At 36.1% G+C, this 22,370-nt stretch overlaps 6 protein-coding genes across 11 annotated transcripts; 2 read left to right on the top strand and 4 right to left on the bottom strand.

Moving 5' to 3' along the window:
• Positions 1-544: 544 nt before the first annotated feature.
• On the bottom strand, positions 545-3,613 carry LOC111455039 (class E vacuolar protein-sorting machinery protein hse1-like). The gene is made up of 3 exons (XM_023096561.1): positions 3,353-3,613; positions 2,267-2,548; positions 545-1,897 (listed from the first exon to the last, which is right to left on the bottom strand). Exons 1-3 carry the CDS (start codon positions 3,503-3,505, stop codon positions 755-757), a joined length of 1,578 nt encoding a protein of 525 aa, XP_022952329.1. The 5' UTR covers positions 3,506-3,613; the 3' UTR covers positions 545-754.
• A 650-nt stretch (positions 3,614-4,263) lies between these two features.
• LOC111455041 (trithorax group protein osa-like) lies at positions 4,264-7,872 on the bottom strand. 3 transcript variants are annotated; one of them, XM_023096563.1, is made up of 4 exons: positions 7,499-7,872; positions 6,344-6,625; positions 4,953-5,705; positions 4,264-4,916 (listed from the first exon to the last, which is right to left on the bottom strand). In XM_023096563.1, exons 1-4 carry the CDS (start codon positions 7,646-7,648, stop codon positions 4,533-4,535), a joined length of 1,569 nt encoding a protein of 522 aa, XP_022952331.1. In that variant the 5' UTR covers positions 7,649-7,872; the 3' UTR covers positions 4,264-4,532. The 3 variants fall into 3 exon arrangements, with proteins under 3 accessions (XP_022952331.1, XP_022952330.1, XP_022952332.1); XM_023096562.1 differs by having other exon boundaries at positions 4,264-4,895; positions 4,932-5,705; XM_023096564.1 differs by having other exon boundaries at positions 4,264-4,904; positions 7,499-7,871.
• A 782-nt stretch (positions 7,873-8,654) lies between these two features.
• Positions 8,655-9,654, bottom strand: LOC111455394 (CASP-like protein 1C1). Its single transcript, XM_023097033.1, has 3 exons — positions 9,266-9,654; positions 9,075-9,177; positions 8,655-8,998 (listed from the first exon to the last, which is right to left on the bottom strand). The coding sequence occupies exons 1-3, from the start codon at positions 9,418-9,420 to the stop codon at positions 8,765-8,767; spliced, it is 492 nt and encodes a 163-aa protein (XP_022952801.1). The 5' UTR covers positions 9,421-9,654; the 3' UTR covers positions 8,655-8,764.
• A 1,552-nt stretch (positions 9,655-11,206) lies between these two features.
• Positions 11,207-11,796, top strand: LOC111455296. Its single transcript, XM_023096902.1, has 2 exons — positions 11,207-11,374; positions 11,441-11,796. The coding sequence occupies exons 1-2, from the start codon at positions 11,261-11,263 to the stop codon at positions 11,570-11,572; spliced, it is 246 nt and encodes an 81-aa protein (XP_022952670.1). The 5' UTR covers positions 11,207-11,260; the 3' UTR covers positions 11,573-11,796.
• A 4,802-nt stretch (positions 11,797-16,598) lies between these two features.
• Positions 16,599-18,591, top strand: LOC111455370 (E3 ubiquitin-protein ligase RMA1H1-like). Of its 4 annotated transcripts, none has more exons than XM_023097005.1 (2): positions 16,599-16,785; positions 17,692-18,591. In XM_023097005.1, the coding sequence occupies exon 2, from the start codon at positions 17,736-17,738 to the stop codon at positions 18,399-18,401; it is 666 nt and encodes a 221-aa protein (XP_022952773.1). In that variant the 5' UTR covers positions 16,599-16,785; positions 17,692-17,735; the 3' UTR covers positions 18,402-18,591. The 4 variants fall into 4 exon arrangements, with proteins under 4 accessions (XP_022952773.1, XP_022952774.1, XP_022952776.1 ...); XM_023097006.1 differs by having other exon boundaries at positions 17,697-18,591; XM_023097008.1 differs by lacking the exon at positions 16,599-16,785 and adding an exon at positions 16,815-17,568.
• Positions 18,592-18,926: 335 nt separating this feature from the next.
• LOC111455369 (pentatricopeptide repeat-containing protein At2g20710, mitochondrial-like) lies at positions 18,927-21,197 on the bottom strand. The gene is made up of 2 exons (XM_023097004.1): positions 20,812-21,197; positions 18,927-20,427 (listed from the first exon to the last, which is right to left on the bottom strand). The coding sequence occupies exons 1-2, from the start codon at positions 21,109-21,111 to the stop codon at positions 19,186-19,188; spliced, it is 1,542 nt and encodes a 513-aa protein (XP_022952772.1). The 5' UTR covers positions 21,112-21,197; the 3' UTR covers positions 18,927-19,185.
• Between the last annotated feature and the right edge of the window lie 1,173 nt (positions 21,198-22,370).

A 22,370-nucleotide genomic window follows, 5' to 3' on the forward strand; every position in this document is an offset into this window, starting at 1 on the left:
CTTATAAGATAAGGAAGCAAATAAACGCCACGGAAAAGAATGCACTAAAATTATCCATTGATGTCTGTGGGGCCTGCGACACAGAGGAAAGGGACAACTCAACGACGTGTTTGTCTGGAAGTAAATGTAAATTGAATCATAGCCAGCAGGCAATAGCACTACACATTTTCAACACTGCTGTTTGCTGTTTCATTAACTCCTAGCAAAGGACACCCCCACCCCCACAGGGCGTCGGCAAGACTGCATTCTTTCTCCTTTTCTTGTGTTGTTAGGTGTCGGCATGAATACATTCTTTCTTCTTTTATGCTCTTTGGAAACACGATGTCGTGGTCAGGTCACGATCGTCGGTCATATGACCAGGGCCGCATGTCCATTCCAATCCTATTACCTATTACTATGGCGGTATGTCCATTCCAAACCAAACCTATTCCCAAGTCTCGAGTGGAATTCCAATGCACAACACAAGCAGTAACAGTAACAGGCTAACACCAATGATGTCTTTGACTACTAAACATGTTTGGGTATGAAAAGTAGAAAACTTGACAAACATTAAGAGGAAGTCATATGAAAAGATTTGAAATAGCAGGTAGAAGATATTCACACAATGTTTAAATCATACAGCCGACATTTTTAAATCTCACAAACCATAACAACATATGTACGAGGATAAATTTTATTCAATGCATTAAAACGATGCAATTTACGAGGCAGGTCATGCCCAGGATGAGCCGCAAACAGGGGTTGATTAAATTACTCACCACGCTCTTTGTGGCCCTGGACCTGCAGGAGTACTCAATCTGTCTAGAACTGCGTTGAAGTCAACAGTTTGCCCACTGTCCTCCATTCTCTGAATTATACTGGCAACATGGTCGCCCCTGAAACCCATGCCAACCAGTTTTTCGATTAAATGTGAATGGCTTGGATTCCTGGCTGAGACATGGGGGCCTGTTGGAGCTTGAGGAGGAACCTGATGAGGTGCATTGGCCGGAGGATATCCACTTTGACTGAAGTGGGATTGCTGAGACGGATGATGTGGCTGTTGAGGGAGATGGTGTGGGGGTCTTCCGCTTTCCCTATCATACATCATATATGCTCCTCCAGAGGATAGCGCAGGCTGTTGTCCAGGAGGCATATAGCCCTCGCCTGTTGCTGGTCCATAAGCATTTTTCACTTGAGGAGGTTGCTGTGGAGCAGAACCACCACTTGCAGCGGCATACCCATAAGGCACTGCATCCGCACGGCTTGAACCAGGTTGAGGAATAGATGCAAAAGACATCTGCATAGGCATGCTGCTTGACAGAGTCTCTGGCATAGAAGTTGGTTGATTTGGTGGGGGGTAAGGAGAAGGGTAGACTGAAGTAGGCGGTGGTCTGATCTGAGGTTGCATAGAAGCCTGTTGTGGTGGTTGTGCCGGCTGAGATGGTGGCTGCGCCCATTGTTGTTGATACTGATTAAATGGTTGTGGAGTTTGACTTAGCTGGGGATTGGTCATCTGCGAAACGTCTTGAGGTTGTGATGCCCGGTGTTGGGAGTCGGATGAGATATACTGGTTCTGAGCATGCTGGATATGAGATGGTTGTTGACCAGGCAATTGGGATGAAGAAATGTAGTATGATTGCTGTTGTTGAGGCACATTCTGAGGCAAAGCTGCTGAAGGGGGTGCTGTAATAGGATTTTGCTGTGGGACGATCTGATGTGGCAAGGCCAAAGCTAATTGCTGGTTGTGAATCTCAGATGGATTTTCGTTCTTTTTAGGATCGGTTGAAACCCTCTCCTCATTTGTCTGCGAATGGCTCGACAAAGATGGCTCTTTCTGTGGGACCTGAAGTTTAGCCAAGTCTTTTTGAGTCTCAGCAAGCTCTTGCTTGTCTCTGATAATCTGTACAGATCTGTGAACCTACAGAAATGCATCAAGTACAAATTCAATTCAAATGTTACTAATCCTCTTGGTCAATACCAAAATTTAAGAAATAAAAATGACGATAACAATACACGGCTTGGAAAGAGCAGTCGCTTTTCACATCAAGTGCACGATTCAAGAGTCAACAAGTGATAGGTTTACGTTGCAAACTAATCTTACTTTCTACTGAATCATTAGACACAATTCATTTATTGTGTCGACAAATGATCATATAATATGAATGAAAACAATGTTACTTTTTCAAGATCATAAAGTATCAAAGAAGATCCTCATTGTACCAGTTCCGAACACTTTTTTATAAGATACTACTGACAAACTCTTCGAAGTTCTAAAGTCGTGGCTCACCTCTTGTACATGCTTCTCAATAGATTTAAGCTTCGAATCTGCCTCTTCATGGTCACGGGCTAAGTCAGACCTCATTTCTCCAACAGATTTATCAAGGTTGTAGCAATATAGTTCAAGCTGTGATAGGCGTGAACTTATTCCCTCGAGAAAACGCAAAAGGTTATCGGAATGCTTTTTCATGCTGTTCTCAACAGCAGCAATCACATCTTGATTAATGGAATCATCTGGTTGACCATATGCAGCACCAGGGAATACAGTAGACATTCTACTCTTGTGAAAATCCTGCCCATTTAAATATGCACAACTTTAATCGTTCACAAAATAATACACATTGAATTCCTAATTTAATATGATTCCAGAAGACATAAACTGAGAGATGCTGCATGTATAGTAAAATTGATAGAATGGTTTATATAAATCCAAGGCAATTAAAAAGTACATAAAATCGTCGGGGATGCTCGAGCCACAATACGACTAGCAATAATACTTGCTGCCACTGCAAGCTGCTATTGCAGCTTCATAATCCTATGGGATTCTCCATCAGTAATACCAACTTCAACCATTAATGAGACTTGCTTATGAACGGAAAATACTAACAATAATAATTGCGTTAAATGTTCCACTCTATCAGTTCATGAACCCATTATTTACAAGAACAAATAAAAGATGCAAGGCGGATAAGATACAAAACCCAAGACCACGTAAAAACAAATGTTCCTTTCGTCTAGGATGATTATTCAAAATTATATCGAACTACAATTGAATTGAACAACTAACTTCATTCTGAAGCACCAACAACGTTCGCTGAAGAATAAACCAGACAAGCATAAGGCCTAGAACTCAGCTAATGCAAAAATGGATTGGCATGGATCATCATCTCTACCCTTAACAGTCGAGTACTCGTTTCTTAAGCCAAAAATAAACACCGCTCAATTCAACTACGATCAAAACTAGAATGTTAATATCAAAAATCGCAAACCCTAATCGCACCCGACAATGAAAAATCGAAAATTACTTTCAGACATCCATAACCCAGGACAGAAAACTAGCCAAAGAAACGTAGGAACAAGTAATACCCCCACGAACCTTGCTAGAATTGGCAACGGAGACTGGATCGCTATGGCTACCGTTTGAAGGTTCCTGTTTAGTGTAGTCCTCAAATGAGCAGAGGATATTATCAGAACCAAAATCAAACGATTTGGGGGCGGAATTAGGGCGACCTGCTGAACCAGACGCCATAGATCGCAGTGCGAAATCGAAGGAATGGGGGTGAAGGCTGAGATTTTTTAGGAAATAGAGAGAGATGGGGGTTTCCGATAATCGAGACCAAAATTATCTTGGGATGACCTCTAATCCAAGACTGTGTTTATATAGACATGAATAAGGTTTTCGATATTTTTTTTCTCCTTAAAAAAAAATAATTACAAAAGATGCGTGTCTAATATTCTTTTTATTTTAGAAAAATTATTTAATATGATAAATGATTAATATGCTTCAAAATGAAGCATATAAATTAAAGCAATAATATAAGATCAAGATGACCAGAAAAAATTATAAAAATTCGTTGTTTTTAGTAAACTTGTTTACTTGATTTTATAAACTAAGGGTGTTTAAAAAATTTGATGATCCGAAAATGTAACGACCCAAGTCCACTGTTAACAGATATTGTCCTCTTTGGGCTTTACGAACTTTCCCTCGAGACTTTCCTTACGAGCTTCCCCTCGGGTCCATTGTTAACAGATATTGTCCTCTTTGGGCTTTTCTTACGAGCTTTCCCTCGAGACTTTCCTTACGAGCTTCCCCTCAAGGCTTTAAAACGCGTCTGTTAGGAAAATGTCTCCACACTCTTATAAATGGTGTTTTGTTCTCCTCAAGCTCAATCAATTTGGTCTATAATTTGAGCTGAGTTATCAAGATTGATCTGAGTTGAAATAAAGTTAAAAACTTGATTACTCAATGAATAATTGCAAACAAATAGCATTGCATTACACACCATATGAACCTTCACATTTTTCCTTGTTTTTAGGTGGAAAGCGAAGGAATATTCATAACATAAGATTTGGGACTGAGGGTAGAAATATTCATAACATAAGATACAATCAACTTCTTTTATATCTCGCAAACCATATATATACGAGAAGGAAGAACACAGTGGAATCCTAAACCAGTCTTTTATTCAATGCATTAAAAAGACGCAATGGCTAGGCTGGTCATGGCCGATATGAGCTTTCAACATACAAATAGGCGACTGCTACTAAAATTACTGTCACCATGCCCGCTGAGGACCTCCAGAATTACTCAACCCGTCTAGAACAGCGTTGAAGTCGATAGGTTGCCCGCTCTCCTCCATCCTATGAATTACACTGCCAATGTGGTCACTCCTGAAACCCATCCCAACAAGTTTATCAACTATTTCGCCGTAAGGATGGTTCTGGTTACGCATAAAATGCGACTGATTCGGATGATTCCTGGCCATAACGTGCGGACCTGATGGATGCTGAGGAATCTGAACATTGGCCGGAGGGTATCCACTTTGGTTGAAGTGTGGTTGTTGGGGCTGAGGAGGATGGTGTGGCGGTTGTTGTGGTTGCGGAGGATGGTGTGGTGGTTGCTGAGGTTGCGGAGGATGGTGCGGTGGATGGTGCGGTGGATGGTGCGGTGGATGGTGCGGTGGATGGTGCGGTGGTCTTCCACTTTCCCTATCATATATCATATATGCACCTCCCGAGGAAAGCCCAGATTGTGGTCCAGAAGGTAAATATCCTTCTCCGGCTTGTGGTCCTCCACCAAAAGCATTTTTTACTTGAGGAGGTTGCTGGGGCATAGTACCAGCACTTCCAACATATCCATATTGCACGGTGTCCATGCGGCTCGAACCCGGTTGAGGAATAGGTGAAAATGACACTTGCATAGGCGGAGTCTCTGGCATAGAAGTCGGTTGATTCATCGAATAAGAAGAGTAGACTGAAGTAGGCGGCAGCCTGATCTGAGGTTGCATAGAAGGATGCTGTTGTGGTGGTTGTGCCTGTTGAGGTGGCTGCTGCGTCCATTGTTGTTGATACTGACTGAACTGTTGTGGTGGTGGTGGTGGAGTTTGACTTAGCTGGGCATGGGCATTGGTCATTTGATGTTGGCTCTGAGGATGCTGGATGTAATAAGGTTGCTGTTGCGGCACATTCTCCGGCAAAGCTGCTGGAGGAGGTGGATGTTGCTGTGGGACAATCTGGTGCGGCAGGGCAAGAGCTAGTTGCTGATTGTGATTCTTGGACGGAATTTCATTCTTCTTAGGATCAAAGGCACCAGGTGAAGCTCTCTCCTCGTTTGAATGCGAATGGCTCGACAAAGACGACTCTTTCTGCAGAAGATGAAGTTTGGCTAAGTCTTTCTGAGTCTCGGTGAGCTCTTGCTTGTCTCTTATAATCTGCACAGACCTGTGGACCTATGGAGGACATCAAGGAAAATTTTAATTAAGATGAAACTGATAAGAGCAGAGGCTGACAACTTGAAACCATATTTCAAATACTGATTATCCCTAAAACGACAGAATCTGTATCAACTTAAACAAAATTAAAATGGTGTAACCGCCCAAATCCAAACCCACCGCTAGTAGATATTGTCTGTTTTGGCCTGTTACGTATCAGCATCGAACGCATCTACTAGGGAGAGATTTCTACACCCTTATAAAGCATGTTTCGTTCCCCTCTCCAACTAATGTAGGATCTCACAATCCTCCCCCATAGCACACCGCCCAATGTCTGGCTCTAATACCATTTGTAACAGCCCAAACCCACCGCTAGTAGATATTGTCCGCTTTGACTCGTTACATATCGCTGTCGGTCTCACGGTTTTAAAATGTGTCTTACTAGAGAGAGGTTTCCACGTCCTTATAAGGAATACTTCATTCCCCCCTCCAACCAATGTGAGATCTCACAAATGGTAATAACAAAAAAGAGAGCTTAGGGGCCGTCATTGTTCACAACAATTGCACAAATTTCCAGATTCAACAGATAAGTGTTGAGTTTAAGTTGCAAAGTAAATAATATTTCTACATATTGCTCGAAGTAGAGCATAGCTTACTTCTTGTAGATGCTTCTCGAGAGATTTAAGCTTCAAATCTGCCTCTTCGTGGTCACGAATCAAGTCAGATCGCATTTCTCCAACAGATTTATCAAGGTTGTAGTAATTCAGTTCAAGTTGTGATAGGCGCGAGCTTATTCCCTCGAGAAAACGCAAAATATTATCAGAATACTTTTTCATGCTGTTCTCAACAGTAGAAATCACATCTTGTTTCATGGAATCTTCTGGCTGACCATAAGCAGCAGCAGGATAAACGGTAGATATTCTGCTTTTGTGAAAATCCTGCTCAAACAAACATTCAAAACTCAATTATTCATCCAATAATACACAATGAATCAACTATTGTTGGATAAGACACAAAACTCGGTTAATCAATTCGATGAAACCGATAATTATAAAACTTAATACAATGAGACAACTGAGGATAGAACCCAGAAACATCAAAAAGAAATAATAATCAATGCAGCCAAATAATCTCATGGATGTTCTTCCTCTGTAATTTCAATTTCAACAATGAGAGTCAATATCAGACAGAAAATATAACAGTGTTCAGCTCACTTCTCACTATGTCTGTTCACGAACTGATATACCGAACATTGATATATCAATTGTCTGTTAACGAACCGACTATTATGAAAAAGATTCAATTCCTTGCGAAGGAGGAGGATGTAAGAACATTTCTGAGCACACAATGAAAATTTCAAGATCTTAGGGGGAAACGCTCATTACACTCAGGACCAAGTTGTACACAGCTCAAGCAAGATTGAACCACTTTGTTCCACTCTGCAGATTGGACAGTACTACCAACACTATTGACAATCAGGATCAAATTCAAAGTTACTTCAAAATGGATCGACTCAACCGTAATACACAAACTAAAACCAATAATTGAAAGCATACATCATTACAATCCGAAAAGGTCACTGCACGAATGTTTATCCCCAGCCTCAATCACTCATTTCCTAACCCAATACAAATCATTGTTTAATAGCGAGTTATTCCCGTCGACTATAAAAACGTAACTTCAACAATCCAAAACCCTAATCGAACACTCAACAATAAGAACTCGATAATTTTCTTTCAAACATCCAACAAGACATAACCACAACCAAAAAACCAACCGCAGTAATATGAAAACAACTAACTCCGACCTACCTTGCTAGAATTCGCGACGGAGAGATCGCTATGGCTACCGTTGGAAGATTCCTGGTTGCCGTAGTCCTCATAAGAACAAAGAACATCATCGGTACCAAAATCAAACCCCTTAGAGCCCGAATTAGGGCGACCAGCTGAACCAGACGCCATGGATCGCAGTGGGAAATCGGAAAGACGGAAGTAAAACGGGGACCGATTCAAAGAACGACAAAAGAAAGAGAAATAGATGATTTTTTTTTCTTTGCGATTATCGAGAAGGAAAGTTTCTCCTTATGGCTCTTTCCGCGAATGAACTCCCCATGGATTTGGTTCAGAGTAATCTTATAGAAACGAATTTCGATTTTAAAAATAAATTAAATTACAAAAAAAAAAAAGGAAAAATCGAAGAAACGTTAAAGGCATGGGGAGATGACTTTGTTATAATATTTTGGATGATTTGAAGTGTACGGCCAGATATGAAATTAGTGATATGGGCTCGCCGACCATCTTCCAATTTTGCAGATCAGTCCTTCTATTTTGGTTCATTTCCAATTGTTGCCTTTGTTTAAATTATTGTTGATTAATCAATAATCAAGCTTAATTATTCTGTGGTTTTGCACTAATTGGTAGTTGATTTTTTTTTATATCTTCTAATTTTCTGTCCACCCATAACCTAACTATAATTATATTTTATAAAGTTTGGATTTTTCATTAAATTTTATTTCGACTTTTGTTATTATTTATTTTTTTAATCTATATATAAAAAATGGTACATGCTCCGGATGCCAAATTCTTATTCGTATTGTCGGAATAATTCTAAAATAAAAATGTGATTTTGACCATTTTACCAACCGAAAAAAAGTATTAAAAAAAAAACATGTACAACTATATCGAAAACCTTGTATCTGTAAAGTAAACTAGAGTCGTTCTCACTGTGCTCGAGAAAACCCATAAAAATCTTCAGCTTTATACTAAAAAAAATTCTAAATTTGTTTTTCAATAACTTAGTATATGTCAATTGTCGTTCAATATCAATCATGTTCACGTGTTTCAACTATAACATGCTTAGTAGCCTACATTATCTAATTCTTTTCTTAAAATAGATTTCTAGAAGCTCGAGTAGATAGAACTCGTACGAACTAACAACTGAACGACTCAGAAAACAAGATTCTAACGGATCGAATCAATCGGGCTTTATTTCGGTATAGAAAAAGCTCGAAAAGGGCTAACCCTTTTACAAAACATGGCCTAAAGACAGACCAAGTTGAAAATTGTGTGTGGTTTGTGTTAAGTCTTTTTCAAAAGAAGAGGATCCAAAAGAGAGTGAAGAGAATAGAGAAGAAGCAAGAAGTAAACAAGGAGTCCAAGGAGGCCTAAAGCCAGAGCTCCACTGACTTGCCTACAATAACTTGCCACTTGGTCGCATATTGGAAGCCATCCGGCGTATGAATTCCCATTCTTTCCTATTTGCGCCACCGCCAACGCCGCCGCGATGCTCGAAGTCAGCAGCATCGTCAATATCTACTTCAAAAATAGCGTCAGATTAGCCATCGAAACAGAGTGGAAGAAGAAAAGGGTCCCCTGTTTTGAGAGTTACCGCATCGAAACAGAGCACTAATCGCCAGAGCAAGCTCTCCGCCGGAAGAAACAGCACGAAAAACCCATAAACACTCGCAATAGCATTTGCAATCACAAAGTACCTCAAGAACAACAACAAAAAAACTCGATTCAGAAAGGAAAAAAATGACCCATAATCCAAGAACACAAGAAAAAGAGATGGAATCTCACTTGAAGGCTGGTGTATGAGTGTATTTGGCTTCAAAAGACAGGCTAAAAAACCTGGCTTCTTCACGACTTGCGGCCATAACAACGGCAGCTGAAAGGGTCGAGCCCAAAGCAAGAAGCCTTAATAGAAGCAAGCAAATTCTCTTGGGCTTGCCCATTGAAGAAATGGGAGGTGATTGTGGGAGATGGGTGCTCTGTTTTTGAAGTGATTTTAAAAATGGGTCGTTGAGGATTCTCAACTGTCATCGCCACCGCCCATTTGGGGGCCAAAATGGTGAGGTGTGGGGGAAATTAAAAGGGTTGGTGAACAATGGCGTACTGGGTTTGGATTTTGACGAACTGCTAGAGATTTGGAGATTTCGGTGTTTGCTACACTCGAGGTGAGACAGATGGTTCTGTTCGGCTGTTTTTCACCTAATTCTTCCCCCCATTCCTCATTTTGTTCAGATTCTTTCTAACACATTTGGCTGAGTATAAGTTCTTAAGACTTTAGTTTAAGGAAGTCTTCAAAAGGCCTAATACGAATGAAGATAGTATTTCTCACGTATAAATCCATAATCTTTAGCTAAATTAACTAATGTGGGACTCACCCAGTAATCTTCAACAGAAATTCACTAGGTAACAAAAAAAACATCATTAAAAAATGATATGAGACAACAACACGAAGTGATGAAACATTAGAGATCGACCTGAAAAGTCAATAATGATTTGTTTAATTTTTTTAATTTAACAAATTTTGGATACTTATTCACTAAACAATGTTAGAACGAACATAATAATTTAAAATTTAGTGGTTCAAATGCTTTTGAATTTAAATGAACAAATTTTGTTTGTAAATAATTTTAGTTGAATCTTCAAAACATACGTTATAAATAATAATAATAATAAATAAAGAAATTCGTTAAGTAAAAATAATATTTATAAGCTTAATTTTAAAAAACAAAAAACAAAAAGTCAAATAATTATAAAACAAGTCATAAATATAACGGATTTGAAAGTATATAATATATATCAAAATAGGTGAACTTCAAGAAAGTACCATATACCAAACTATACTTTAAATCTTAATTTTAAAATAAATATCATTTTTGGAAGTATTTATCTAACGAATTTAAGTTTTTTCCCAAACTAAACACATGTATGCAAACCTAAATCACCCACTTACATTATCGGGTAGAAACCATATTCAAATTATAAACGTTATATTTTATAAACCTACGCCTAACAAAAATAAAAAGTTTTGAACCAAGCATTAATCAATACACTTTATTATAATTTTTTAAATTAAAAAATCTATTAAATTTAAAAATTAAAATTTATGCTTCAATTAAGTTTAAATACTGTTAAATATTATCAATAATTTTTAAAATTTAGAGATCTATTAAATATAAAATTAGAAACCAAAATATTAATATTAATTTTTAAAAAAATACTGTTTTTAGAAGATTTTGAATGGGAGATTTTTATAATATCTTTTACTTTGTGCAATTAATTGGGAATTAAATATTTCAATTGGTGGGGATAGAAAACAGTGCATTAAATTTCAATTGCTGGCAAATTGCAGGCTGTCAACTTGAATTTCCAACTCACCCATTCTTTGCCACGTGTTATTCTCAGGATTCATGCCTCAAGCTTAAATTACCTGATTGCCCATGAAAACAATCCCCCATTTCTTCTATTTACCAAATTGCCCTTTTATTTTTATCTACGCTGTACCTTCCAAAATAAGGAAAATAAAAGGCAAGAGTATAAATTTGAACTATAAATTCTCTAATTTAAATTTATGTTTATAGATTCATAAAAATATAAAATTATGAAAATAATCAGCCAGGGGTATGAGCGTAAATTCACAAACAGACAAGTATAGGTAAAACTTTGTTTGTAGTGACATGACCACTGAACCGTAGCTTTCACATTGCTATATAAACGGCTCGTCTTTGCCCCCAGAAATTTCCTCTCAATTTCCCTTCAACAAAGAAAAGAAGAAAAAGCCACCTCATGCCTATGAAGAAAACAGGGCTGTTCGCCGCCTCCGTCGCCGCTGCCTCCGCCACCGCCCTCTCTGCTCCGTCGTCCTCCGCCGGCGTCCTCAAAACCACCTTTTCCCATCAGGTAAAATACCCAAATTCTCATTTCAATTCAAAGTTCATATGAAAACAAAATTCTTGGGAATTTCAGGAAAAGGTCATCAGCAGAGATGAAGAAACTAGTCCGTCGAGAATATCTCCGCCGTCGACAGCGCCGGATCAATTCGCTCCGAGATTCGATGGGCTGCGATTCATTGAAACTCTGGTCACTGCTCATAGATGATAAGCTTGGGAACTGGCGATAAATGGCCCGTCTTTTTTTTTTTTTCTTTTTCTTTCTTTTTTTCTGTATTATTATTATTATTATAAAAAAAAAAAAAAAAAGATCAATCACAGTGAGGAATGATCCCCAATCATGTATTACAAGTGGTGGGTTTCGTTTTGTTCCTTCTCGTAACTCGACCATATAATATATTTAATGTAATGACATAATATATACTTTTTATATGGTAATTTTGTACATTTTTTTTTATGATATGATTAAAAAAAGATGACAGTCACTCCTTATCTAGATATCACTACTTCTAGTGCTCTGTTTTGGTAATGACAAATTGACAACACAACTTTCCATCTAAAATGGTTATTAGTTCGATCATTCTCATCGTCAAAACCAAAAACAAAACGGGTCAGAATTAACGTTGGGAGTAAGTCAAATATGGCGAACAAGATTCAAATTTGAATTTGAGAAGAGCATCTTTGAGGCAAAAAGTTGGAGTCTTTTTCGTTAATGGGGTCGCACCCAAAATGTGGCTGAGGTTCAAAAGAATTATGATAATTGCCATTATTGTTAAGTCTTCTTCTCGACCCTAGGGTATGTTGGTTCATACTTATCTTTTATTTCGATATGGCGAAAATGGACAAACTAATATGGCAATTGGGTCTTATGAACCACACAACATTTTTATTTATACTTTAAAAGTTTTTAATTTATTTGGGACCTTTTAATTTTAGATTTAATGATTGGTTTTGTGTAATCAGACTCATATAATCAAATTTGAAATGGAATATTTAAATGCATAATTTGAAATAGACCGGTTAATTTTAATATGATTATGAGTACCATCAATTGCCGTCAATTTGTCTAAAATCAACCCGCCACTAAATATTTAAGGCCATGTTTGATAACGACTTAATACGTGGCGGTCGTATTTATAAATTTAAATATTTCAAATAAATATCGTTATAGAAATTTATAAATTTATTAGGACTAAATCGATAAAATTTTAAAAGTTGGAGACTAAATTTATAATTTATTGGAATTTGATGTTCCATTAGCAAACAAAAAGGAGGAAGATTATCCATCTCATCTGACAGCCATTAACAAACAACCAAGAAACAGCCGCCATTCTAAATCTTAATTCTATCCATTTGCAATTCATGCAATTTGAGGGCGTCGTTCTTCATCAACAACAAAAAAAAAACAATAATAAATAAAATAAGAAAGATCATCTCGACGGGTTATGTTCGTGTTCTAAAACAACGGACCGAGCAGAGCAAGAGAGCTGAGTCGATGTCGAGTTTGAAGGGGCGAAGCGGTAGAAGAGGCTTTGATATCACCTTTCTCACAAGATAGGCCTTCCTTGTCCCTCTTTGCATTGATTGGCAAGAGGCAAGGAGGGAACATTGTGTGGGCGCAGTTGTTGGACATGTCGTGTAATTCATCTACAAAGCCGCAGCAGAGTGCTGGTGGGTATTTGCGGCCCCTTGCATTTGGGCTTGTTAGGAGACTCTTTTATGAATGATGTGAGGTAAAGAGATATCCGCTCGACTTCAAAAGAGTATACAATTCAATTCAACTCAGCTCAACTTTCTATTTTAACGATGAGTTAGGTGGATCGAAGGATTAAAAAGTTCACTTTTTTTAATGGATTGAAGCAGCAATTGAACACCAACCAAAGCCCAAAACTGGAAATGGGTTTTCTTTGGTTGAACACTGCTAAAGGGCTTTACTTTTTTCGGTCATAGAACGTTAATGGTTGCTTTAGCATAAGGTAGATCATTAGGTTAAAAAATAAGGGATATTTCGGTCATTTTTTCCGACATGGTTTAGAGTTGAGGAACCCTAAAACTTTAAGCTTGATAGAGATTGAACAACAAAGCTTGAAGAGATATTCTACACAAAGGGGAGATTAATCTCCAAATAAAGTGGAGAACAGAGTGTGCGTGGAAAATTTGTTCTCGGGACTTAAACAGGGATGAGGACGAAGACATGCAATATTGTCCCATTTCGATTCTCGTCTTCATACCATTTGTTTTAATAAGTAATCCGATTAACTTCTTGGAAGCTTTAAATTTCTTCCATCCAAATACCGACACACAACATATCACCTTCATCTCTCTCAATTACATTCTTTGTTTATCTCTTTTACCTGCGTTTTAATATATGAATTTTTCTATTTCTTTTTGTTTTTTTTTTACATAATTTATGTTTTTAGAGATAAGATTGTTTGTTTATTTATTTATTTTTCATCATTCAAACTTTCAATATCAAAATTTTGGTAATAAGATTCCATTTCACCAAATCTTATCCTTCCATCTCACAATTTATAAAAATTAAATCCCATAACAAACAACAAATTAGTGATTAATTTATGTTTTTATTTTATTATAATTTTTATAAAAAAAAAAAACATTTTAATCTCTTAAAGTCAACTCACCAACCAATCTGACCTTCACCTAGTTTTCTTCTTGTTTCACACGACATTGAAGGGCAACCACTTTATAACGGTTATGTAATTCAACATTATCCATTTCTTTTAATTAAAAAAATAATAATACGAAAGTTGACTTTTGTCTCAATTGGATTGTTTTAGCTGATCTTACTAAAGTCAACTGTTCATAAATTCTTGGTTGGTCAACTAACTAACTATTAGTAGGTCATAATCCAACCAATTTCCAATTTGGGAATCTAATAAGGTGTGTATTTTTCAAAATAATTTTTAATGAAAAATAAATACACCCATTTTTTAATCGAGTAATATAAGATAAAAGTAATTTAAATTGTTTACCTTCTCAATCACATACGACGACATTGTATATAAAATTGTATAATTGATATTTACCAACCTTCAATCTCTATATTTCTAACAATGATATTTTAATTATCAAGATATTAGAAAAAATATATGTTTATTTATAAAAAAAAATTAACGGCATCATCACTTTAAAATATATATAAACTAGTTAAATAATAACACGACTCGGTGTAAAATAGATATTAAATAGCAAAATTGATATGCTGTATATATAAATATAGTTTGTATATAACATCATTTAACTTGATTGGTTTAGTTGGGTTGACGGTGGTAACGACGTCGAGGCGGTGGTCATACTTGACAGTTAGCGATAGCCTTCGATTGCTACGATAATGGAAAATTGATGATAAAAATTAAAACGCTATCAAACTTATATTTTATAGTCTAATAATCTACTCTTTTTTTTTCTTAATAAAATTTATGTTTTTCTTTTAAATTTAAAAGAAAAATAAATAAATTTTGAGGGATGATATATTATTTGACCTTCAAATTATTAGTGTTATTTAATAATAGCATGACATGAAAACATATAAAACAGCTAAATGATAACCGACTTAACATATAAAATAAAGCAACTTGTCCATCACAAAAAAATTATGTTTTTCATAAACTTTAGTATATACCATCATTTGGTCAGTTTAATAATCTCTATTTATTAATAACAAAATAATAATTTTATATACTAATTCAGAGCTATTTTTTAAATATAAATGATTAATTAAAATTCCATTTGTTGAATAATTTAAATTAAAATGAAACTTAAATGTATATTTTTATAGAAATAGAAAATAAAACAAAAGTCAAGACCACATAATAATAATAAAAAAAAAACAATTAAAATAATTTCGATGATTATTATGAATTTTTTCTTACATTTTCAATGAATTTACAAATTTTTAAATTTTTAAAATTTAATTTATAGATCATATATTTAATAGAATTTAAAATTTTAATTTTGTATAGTAAATATATAATTTATTTTTTTAAACAAAAAACTATAAAATTAAACTTCAAATACAAGACATTGTTCCAATACCTAACTCAATAAATTATGGTAAATTCAATTAATTATATTAATAATCCATTCTTCCTTAATTTACTAATGTCACTATGAAAGTTGTAAATAAATTAGTAACACCTTATTCAAACTTTCAACTCCTCATTTAATAAATAACCATTTTATTTTTAAAATCACTAATTTTTTTAACCAATAAATTCAAGAATGGCATTTAAAAATTGTTTTTTATGACATGGTCATAACTACTTATTATTTTAAAATGACGTCATAATTTTGCTTAAATCACAATAAAAATAATCAACGGTCAATTTAATTTTGCGATAAATGGAATATCCATCAAGAAAAGAAAAAAGAATTTATTGGGCCATTTTCTTATAAAAGTAATTCATAAATTTAGGGAAAACTTTGGGGTTATTTAATAATAAGCTTAGAATATTAGGTATTTTTCTATACAAAATCTTCCAGAAACCCTTTATTTTATTAGATTGTCACATTTTAAAAATTAATTTATTTATATACATTTTAATTTTGAATAAAAAATAGAATACATATTTTAAATAAAATTAAAAATTTAAATATCAAATAGACCCGTAACTCACACCATTGACATGTTCGATCTTTTATATATATATATATATATTACTTAATCTTCTAGAAAGGAATCAATTTCAATAATTAGTTTTATTTTTTATTTTTTAAGAATAGAAATCTTCTAGAAGCCAACATTTTTTTAGTGAAATTAATTACCACTCTCTTCCATTTCTCAATTAGCTTTCTTAGATTCAGATTCTAATTATGGCCAATTAATAATTATTTGAAATTAAATAAATACTTTAAAATATATTTGTCACAATTTGATCTATTATTTTTTTTAATCTAATTTTTGTATGAAAAAATAATTAAAATAATGATATTTATCTAATTTTAATTTTCTTGACAAAAATATATTAACAAAATTAGGGGGAAAAGTACAGAAACTTCCTGCTGCTATCGTAACGACACGTAGCAGTGAGATTTTCCTTTTTTTTTTTTTTTTTTTAATTATTTTATTTATTTGTTTATATTTTGTTGAAAATTAAAAGAAGATTAGAAGAATGACGGTGTTAAGAGTTGGCGCCTTTAAATCTCGGCGTCAACGTTACGTCTCTCTCATCTTTTATGTTCTTCAGTTTCTTCTTCTTCTTCTTCTTCGATCTCACATTTCGTTCTCGTTCTTTTTTTTATTTTTTTTTATTGTTTCTGATAATTTTCCATTGGAGCTCTGTGATTTTGCGGTACGAAGTTTCATATCCCTAAATTTTGCGTACTCCCTGTTACTGGCAACCTTCTTCTGGATTCCCGTGCCTCTCTGAATCGAAGCGACTAATTCCTGTTCGAAATTTGGTACGCTTTGAACTTGAGGATTTTGAATGTTGAACTTGTGTTTTCTTCTTCTGTGGAATAATTACCTGCTCATGTCTGATTCTTGACAGAATAGGGTTTTTTTTTTTCCTTTCAAATTGAAGCGTTAGTTTTCATCTTAACGAATTTCTAACAAAATTTCATCGGAAGAAGATTGGATCAGTCATTTCGTGTTCTGATTGCATATTCACTTGATTTCTGTGTGATTGGCTTTTGAAATTCGTTTTAAATTGTTGGAATTATTTTAGAAAACTGGTTTAGATATGGATAAACATGTTTAAGAAGAGGTAATTTAGTTTAGAATCGTATGAGAGTGACTTCGAACAGAATTTTGGATAGCTATCCTACTTTTTTAATTCAAAATTTTTGTTGAATGTTCTAAGAGATTTCTTGTTGGAGTAGTTTTAAAATGTAGTATTTTTTAAAGATTGAACAAAATTCAAAAGAATTTTTTATAATTTATGATGAACAGTTCTAATCTTATGTCTTTATCAGCTGATTCATGCGCCTGTACTCGAGATTAGCTTGAGCCGACACTACCATGTTTGTTTAATTAATTTTCGGTATAGCTCAAGATTTATTTATTTTGGATCTGGATATGGATAGTTTCTAGCCCCAAAAAACTTGCCAGAAGGTCAACTTGCAAATAAGATTTAAATATCTAATTGGCCTGCGGCATTAACCAAGGGTTTGTCTTTATAATATTCTGAAAGCACATAACTCTACCTCTTATCTCCTTGCTCTTATCTTTCCTTCGGATTCAAGGTATTGATTTTTGTAATCAGAGAGAACCAAAACAAGTTCATATATTTTCTCTGTTTCTTCAAAGATCTTGTGGTTGTTCGATCTTTCGATCCAATATTGATCTAAGTTTTTATGATTTGGTAGTTTAGGCTTCTCAGAAGGGTTGTGTTACAACAGAGCATTTGGAGATGGAGATTAACTCATTTGGAGAGAACAAGTCTTGGAAGTCTGTTTTGGATGCCATGGCTGACACTCATGGTGATGCCTCTGGGCTATTCGACTGTAACATATGCTTAGAGACTGTGAAAGATCCTGTTGTTACACTTTGTGGCCATCTCTTTTGTTGGCCCTGCCTTTACAAATGGCTTCACTTTCAGGACAGCTCTAAAGAAAAACATGGCCGGCGACTCCAGCAATGTCCAGTTTGTAAGGCAGAAGTTTCTGATGCTACTCTAGTGCCACTCTATGGCAAAGGTGGAACTCAAGACCCGTTCGAAAGCAAGAATTCACAGCTTGGAATCGTCGTCCCTCGGAGGCCTAGCGGTCCTGTTTGCTTTGACTTACCAAAGCCAGCTTCTCACCCAACCTCTCACCCAGTTCCTCAATCTAGGCAAGGAAATTCTTCTAATCAATCAAACATTTGCTATGCTCAAGTGACAGGAGTGTTTGGAGAAGTGGTTTATGCAAGAATGTTCGGTGCAATAACGAATCTATATGCATATCCCAATGCATACCCTCTTGTGTGGAGCAGGAGCCCAAGGATCAGAAGGCATATTTTGCAGACGGATGAATCACTCAACAGAATCTGTATTTTTCTTTTCTGTTTCTTAGTTATCTGTCTTCTCTTGTTCTGAGCCATAGATTTTCCCTTTACTCTCTAATCCATTGTAAAAATTTTGAGTCAGAAGAACACTTATATGATATGCAGATTGTGTTATGTAGGTGTGGCTGAGCGTTGGTGGCGATGTTGCCCCTTGGCTCGCCCTTATGTAGTTGATGTAAATAATAATTTTGTTTACAGCCTCGTTACATGGCCTTCTATTACTCTTTGTGGGATTTCACATCGATTGAAAAGAAACAAAACATTTCTTATAAGAGTGTAAAAATCTCTCTCGTAGACGCGTTTTAAAACCTTGAGGGAAAACCTAGAAATGGAAACTCAAATAGGATAATATCGGCTAGCCGTGGGGTTGAGTTGTTACAAATAGTATCAGAGCCAATCACTAGGCGGTATGCTAACAAGGATACTGGCCCCCAAGGAAGTGGATTATGAGATCTTACATCGATTGAAGAGGGGAACGAAACATTCTTTATAAGAGTGTAAAAACCTCTTCCTAACAGCCACGTTTTAAAACCTTGAAGGAAAGCCTAGAAGAGAAAGCTCAAATAAGACAATACCTGCTAGTGGTGGACTTGAGCTATTACACTCTTGACCGTTCTTGGATTCGCCTATTCTACTAACAAGATAGAAAATGAAGAGGATTTGCAGTGACAATCCAAATTTACATTTGAAATTCTTTTAAGGACCCAAAACAAGTGGAATTTTACCAATCAAGAGAAGAGCTGGTCTTGTATTTCAACCATAGCCTCTGTCAACGATTTTATAGTGCTGAGACTTGCGATGAGCCTGAAAGAATTTTACCAATCACTACAAGAGGTCTTAGTTCCCAGGATTTTGTGCACTTCTTCATCAGCACAAAAACCATCCATCTCCATCTGGTTTAGAATGCTGAGCACTGGTTTTCCACCTGCAATGGAAGTCCTCAGTGATCTGTAGTACATCTCCTTCGTTATCGATCCCGAGCTTCTGCATAGTCGTATCATTTCCTCCATTGTTTCTGCATCTCCTTGCTCTTCCAAGTAATTCAGACAGGCTTCCAAAATGTCTTGGTTTGGTTTCCAATCCTGCCTTCCAACTAACATAGCTCTCTTCAACATCTCAACTGCTTTGCTCATGAGCCCGTGTTCGACGTATCCCATAGCCAACACGCTCCACGTGCTGGCATATGGAGTTCTTCCCATCACTGCTCGGTTAACGAGCGATTCTGCCTTATCAAAAAGACCTTTTCTGCAATAAGCAACCAGAAGTCGATTCAATACTCGAAAATCATAGAATGTGCACTTTGATTCCCACTCCTGGAAAATCCTTTCAGCCCCTTCAATATCATCAAGTTTCACTAGAGATGTGATCATTAAAGCATATGGCACATCTATTTGCTTAATTGTTGACTTGAACGTACTCCAAACTCTATAAAGTTCGTCCTTACGACCTGCTCGTTCATAAAGCGACAGTAGAAACTCAAACGCTGATTTGTTTTTACGCGGTGGAATCTTCTCCTCCATTTTCTTCAGCATGGAGAGAGCCTCTGTTTCCAACCCAGCTGATAGATATCCACTAGCAGCAATTGAATAAATTCTCCAATCAGCTCTGAATTCAGAATTCTCCTCAATCCTTTTGAGGATCTTTTCCATACCAGAAATGTCTGCATTAGCAACATAAGCTGCACTAAGATTTCTAACAGTGTAGATATCTTGAGGTATTCCCTTCATTTCCATTTCTTGAATCAATAGATCAATCTTATGATGCTGCCCGACCTGAGCGTAGAGGTTAATTAGCACGTTATACGGAAACGACGTAGTAGCAAACCCCAAGTTTCTCATTTCTTGCATAATGGCTTCAGCTTTCTCAACTGATCTCTCTCGCACATAACTACAGAGAAGAGCGCCATAAGCATTAGAAGTTCTCAACTGGGATGATATACTATTGAAGTAATGTTCTGCGTGTTCCAGACCATGAACTATACGGATTAAATCCAGCCTCATCGCAGCATCGCTCGACGATAAATTAAAGTATCTTCGATCCGTCATCCATCGAGATATCTGGACAAAATCAAGACAGTATGAAACTCAACACTCACTTGAAAAAATGTTCTTATCACAGCAACTCTTAATGTTTTCTTCTGATGAGGATCGTTCGGAATACATCTCTATTGGTACGAGGCATTTCCGAGAAACCAAAAGCAAAACCACGAGAGTGTATATCATATCATAGTGGAGAGTCGTGATTCTAACATTCCGTTCTAGCAATATCTCAAGTTTTCAGTTATGAACATGCACTAAACGAACACCATTTCCAAAATTAGGGCAAGAAGAGATAACCAAATGCTACGAACTGATCTCAGAGAGAAAAACCAGAGAACATTGAAACTCAATTCAGGAATAGAAAACAATAAGCTAAACAGTGATTGAAGCGGGAAAGCGAACCTCTAGAGCGTGATTGAAGCGGCGGAAGCTCTTCATGAGGCGAACAAGCGACTGAAGTTCCTGTTTCCCAATCGCTCTTCCGTCGCCGACCCACTTCTCGAGTACCGGAATAACAGAGATTTTAGGGTCTCGTATGGTTAAGATTTTGTCAAGAAGAGCAGGCGATGTGGGCGGAGGAGTGGAAGAGAAGAGCGGGGAAGGGCTTTTGGTACAGAAGAGGCAAGGTAATGGCATAGATCGTTGAGGTCTCTGAAGGAGATTGGGTATGGGCTTGTTCCAGCTTCGAAGCTTCATCATCATCCTCTTGATTCAAAGATTAGGGACTCCACCTTCTGCACTTCGATTCTGGATTATTGGGTCCTCATTTTTTCTTTTTCAATTTCAATTTTATTTTTTTAAATATTATATTTATAGTTTTTTTTTTCGCCGTATTTTAATTTGTTTTAAATATTTTTCGATCAAAATTTGTCAGGATTCATGAAATTCCTAACAATAATGTCAAAATTTCAATTATTTTCTATCGAAATTACCCAAAATTTATGCAATCGAATTGTGTACATTATCCAAAACTCATAAGAAATTGACGCTTGTCACAAAATTGAGATATTTTGCATAATTATATATTTTTTCTTTAAAAAAAAAAAACTAATTTATTTATTTTAGTCATACAAAAAAAACCCAAATTTGCAATCTTATGAACAAAAAGAAGTTAAATTTAATGAACATGAAGGAATTGGGATACATTATTGAAAGAGGACATGAATGAAACCCAGATCAAAATGAACAAACCCAGAAAGATACCAAATTTAATACCAAAAAACAGAGCCCTAATGAATCAAGACGAAGTTTCTGACAAACACAAATCCTGAAAGAAAAAACAGAAAGATTCAAGCTCGAAGGAGTTTAGGTATGATGTTGATGATGTTCATGATGATGTTCATGATGATGTTCATGATGATGTTCATGATGGTTAGCGTTTGAAGTGCTTGACTTTGTGCCAGCCTTTCTTGCAGGTTTCGCCCACAATCTTCACCCCTTTCTTGAAGATGCTCTTCAATTCCTTGGCCCTCTCCTTCACCTGCTTCTCAAATCCGCCCATTTTTCTTCTTCTTCTTCTTCTTCTTCTTCTTCTTCAATACGTGTCTGTGTTTTATTTATGGGATTTTTACTCTGTTTCTCTGTTTTGGGTATCAGTAGGAGGAGGAGGAGGATTCAGCGGCAGCAAATGGGGTTCTTATAAAAGAAACACCGAAGGAATAATTGGGGCTGGTATTGGCTGTGCTTTGCTGGGCCAATCAAAACGAGATAGATGCTTAGATTTTGAACAACGGGAGTTCGAGACGTCGATAGCCACGTGTCCCGCATCCAAGGGGTGGAAATGATTGTGGGTTTGATCAAGGAGGAGGGGACAAAAGAAACAGCTTTTTGATTGGACCAGTGTGCCAATATGCCTAAGTTCTAAGTTGTTTTGAATTGAAATTTAGAATTCCAGGAATCCAGGAATCCAAGAGTCCTGGCCAAGCATTTTTTACTTTTTTTTTTTTTTTTTTTTTTTTGGG

The sequence above is a fragment of the Cucurbita moschata genome, unplaced genomic scaffold (assembly GCF_002738365.1).
Source record: "Cucurbita moschata cultivar Rifu unplaced genomic scaffold, Cmos_1.0 Cmo_Scf00017, whole genome shotgun sequence".
Taxonomy (NCBI): domain Eukaryota; kingdom Viridiplantae; phylum Streptophyta; class Magnoliopsida; order Cucurbitales; family Cucurbitaceae; genus Cucurbita; species Cucurbita moschata.

Coding starts and splice junctions, on each gene's coding strand:
- LOC111455039 (XM_023096561.1), bottom strand. CDS start 3,505: ATGGCGTCTGGTTCAGCAGGTCGCCCTAATTCCGCCCCCAAATCGTTT. Junction 2,549..3,352: donor CCGTTGCCAATTCTAGCAAG/GTTCGTGGGGGT, acceptor TTAAATGGGCAG/GATTTTCACAAGAGTAGAAT. Junction 1,898..2,266: donor TTGAGAAGCATGTACAAGAG/GTGAGCCACGAC, acceptor GCATTTCTGTAG/GTTCACAGATCTGTACAGAT.
- LOC111455041 (XM_023096563.1), bottom strand. CDS start 7,648: ATGGCGTCTGGTTCAGCTGGTCGCCCTAATTCGGGCTCTAAGGGGTTT. Junction 6,626..7,498: donor CCGTCGCGAATTCTAGCAAG/GTAGGTCGGAGT, acceptor TTGTTTGAGCAG/GATTTTCACAAAAGCAGAAT. Junction 4,917..4,952: donor ATGATAGGGAAAGTGGAAGA/CCACCGCACCAT, acceptor CCACCGCACCAT/CCACCGCACCATCCACCGCA.
- LOC111455394 (XM_023097033.1), bottom strand. CDS start 9,420: ATGGGCAAGCCCAAGAGAATTTGCTTGCTTCTATTAAGGCTTCTTGCT. Junction 9,178..9,265: donor ACTCATACACCAGCCTTCAA/GTGAGATTCCAT, acceptor GTTGTTCTTGAG/GTACTTTGTGATTGCAAATG. Junction 8,999..9,074: donor TAGTGCTCTGTTTCGATGCG/GTAACTCTCAAA, acceptor TTTTTGAAGTAG/ATATTGACGATGCTGCTGAC.
- LOC111455296 (XM_023096902.1), top strand. CDS start 11,261: ATGCCTATGAAGAAAACAGGGCTGTTCGCCGCCTCCGTCGCCGCTGCC. Junction 11,375..11,440: donor AAACCACCTTTTCCCATCAG/GTAAAATACCCA, acceptor TGGGAATTTCAG/GAAAAGGTCATCAGCAGAGA.
- LOC111455370 (XM_023097005.1), top strand. CDS start 17,736: ATGGAGATTAACTCATTTGGAGAGAACAAGTCTTGGAAGTCTGTTTTG.
- LOC111455369 (XM_023097004.1), bottom strand. CDS start 21,111: ATGATGATGAAGCTTCGAAGCTGGAACAAGCCCATACCCAATCTCCTT. Junction 20,428..20,811: donor GCTTCAATCACGCTCTAGAG/GTTCGCTTTCCC, acceptor GATTTTGTCCAG/ATATCTCGATGGATGACGGA.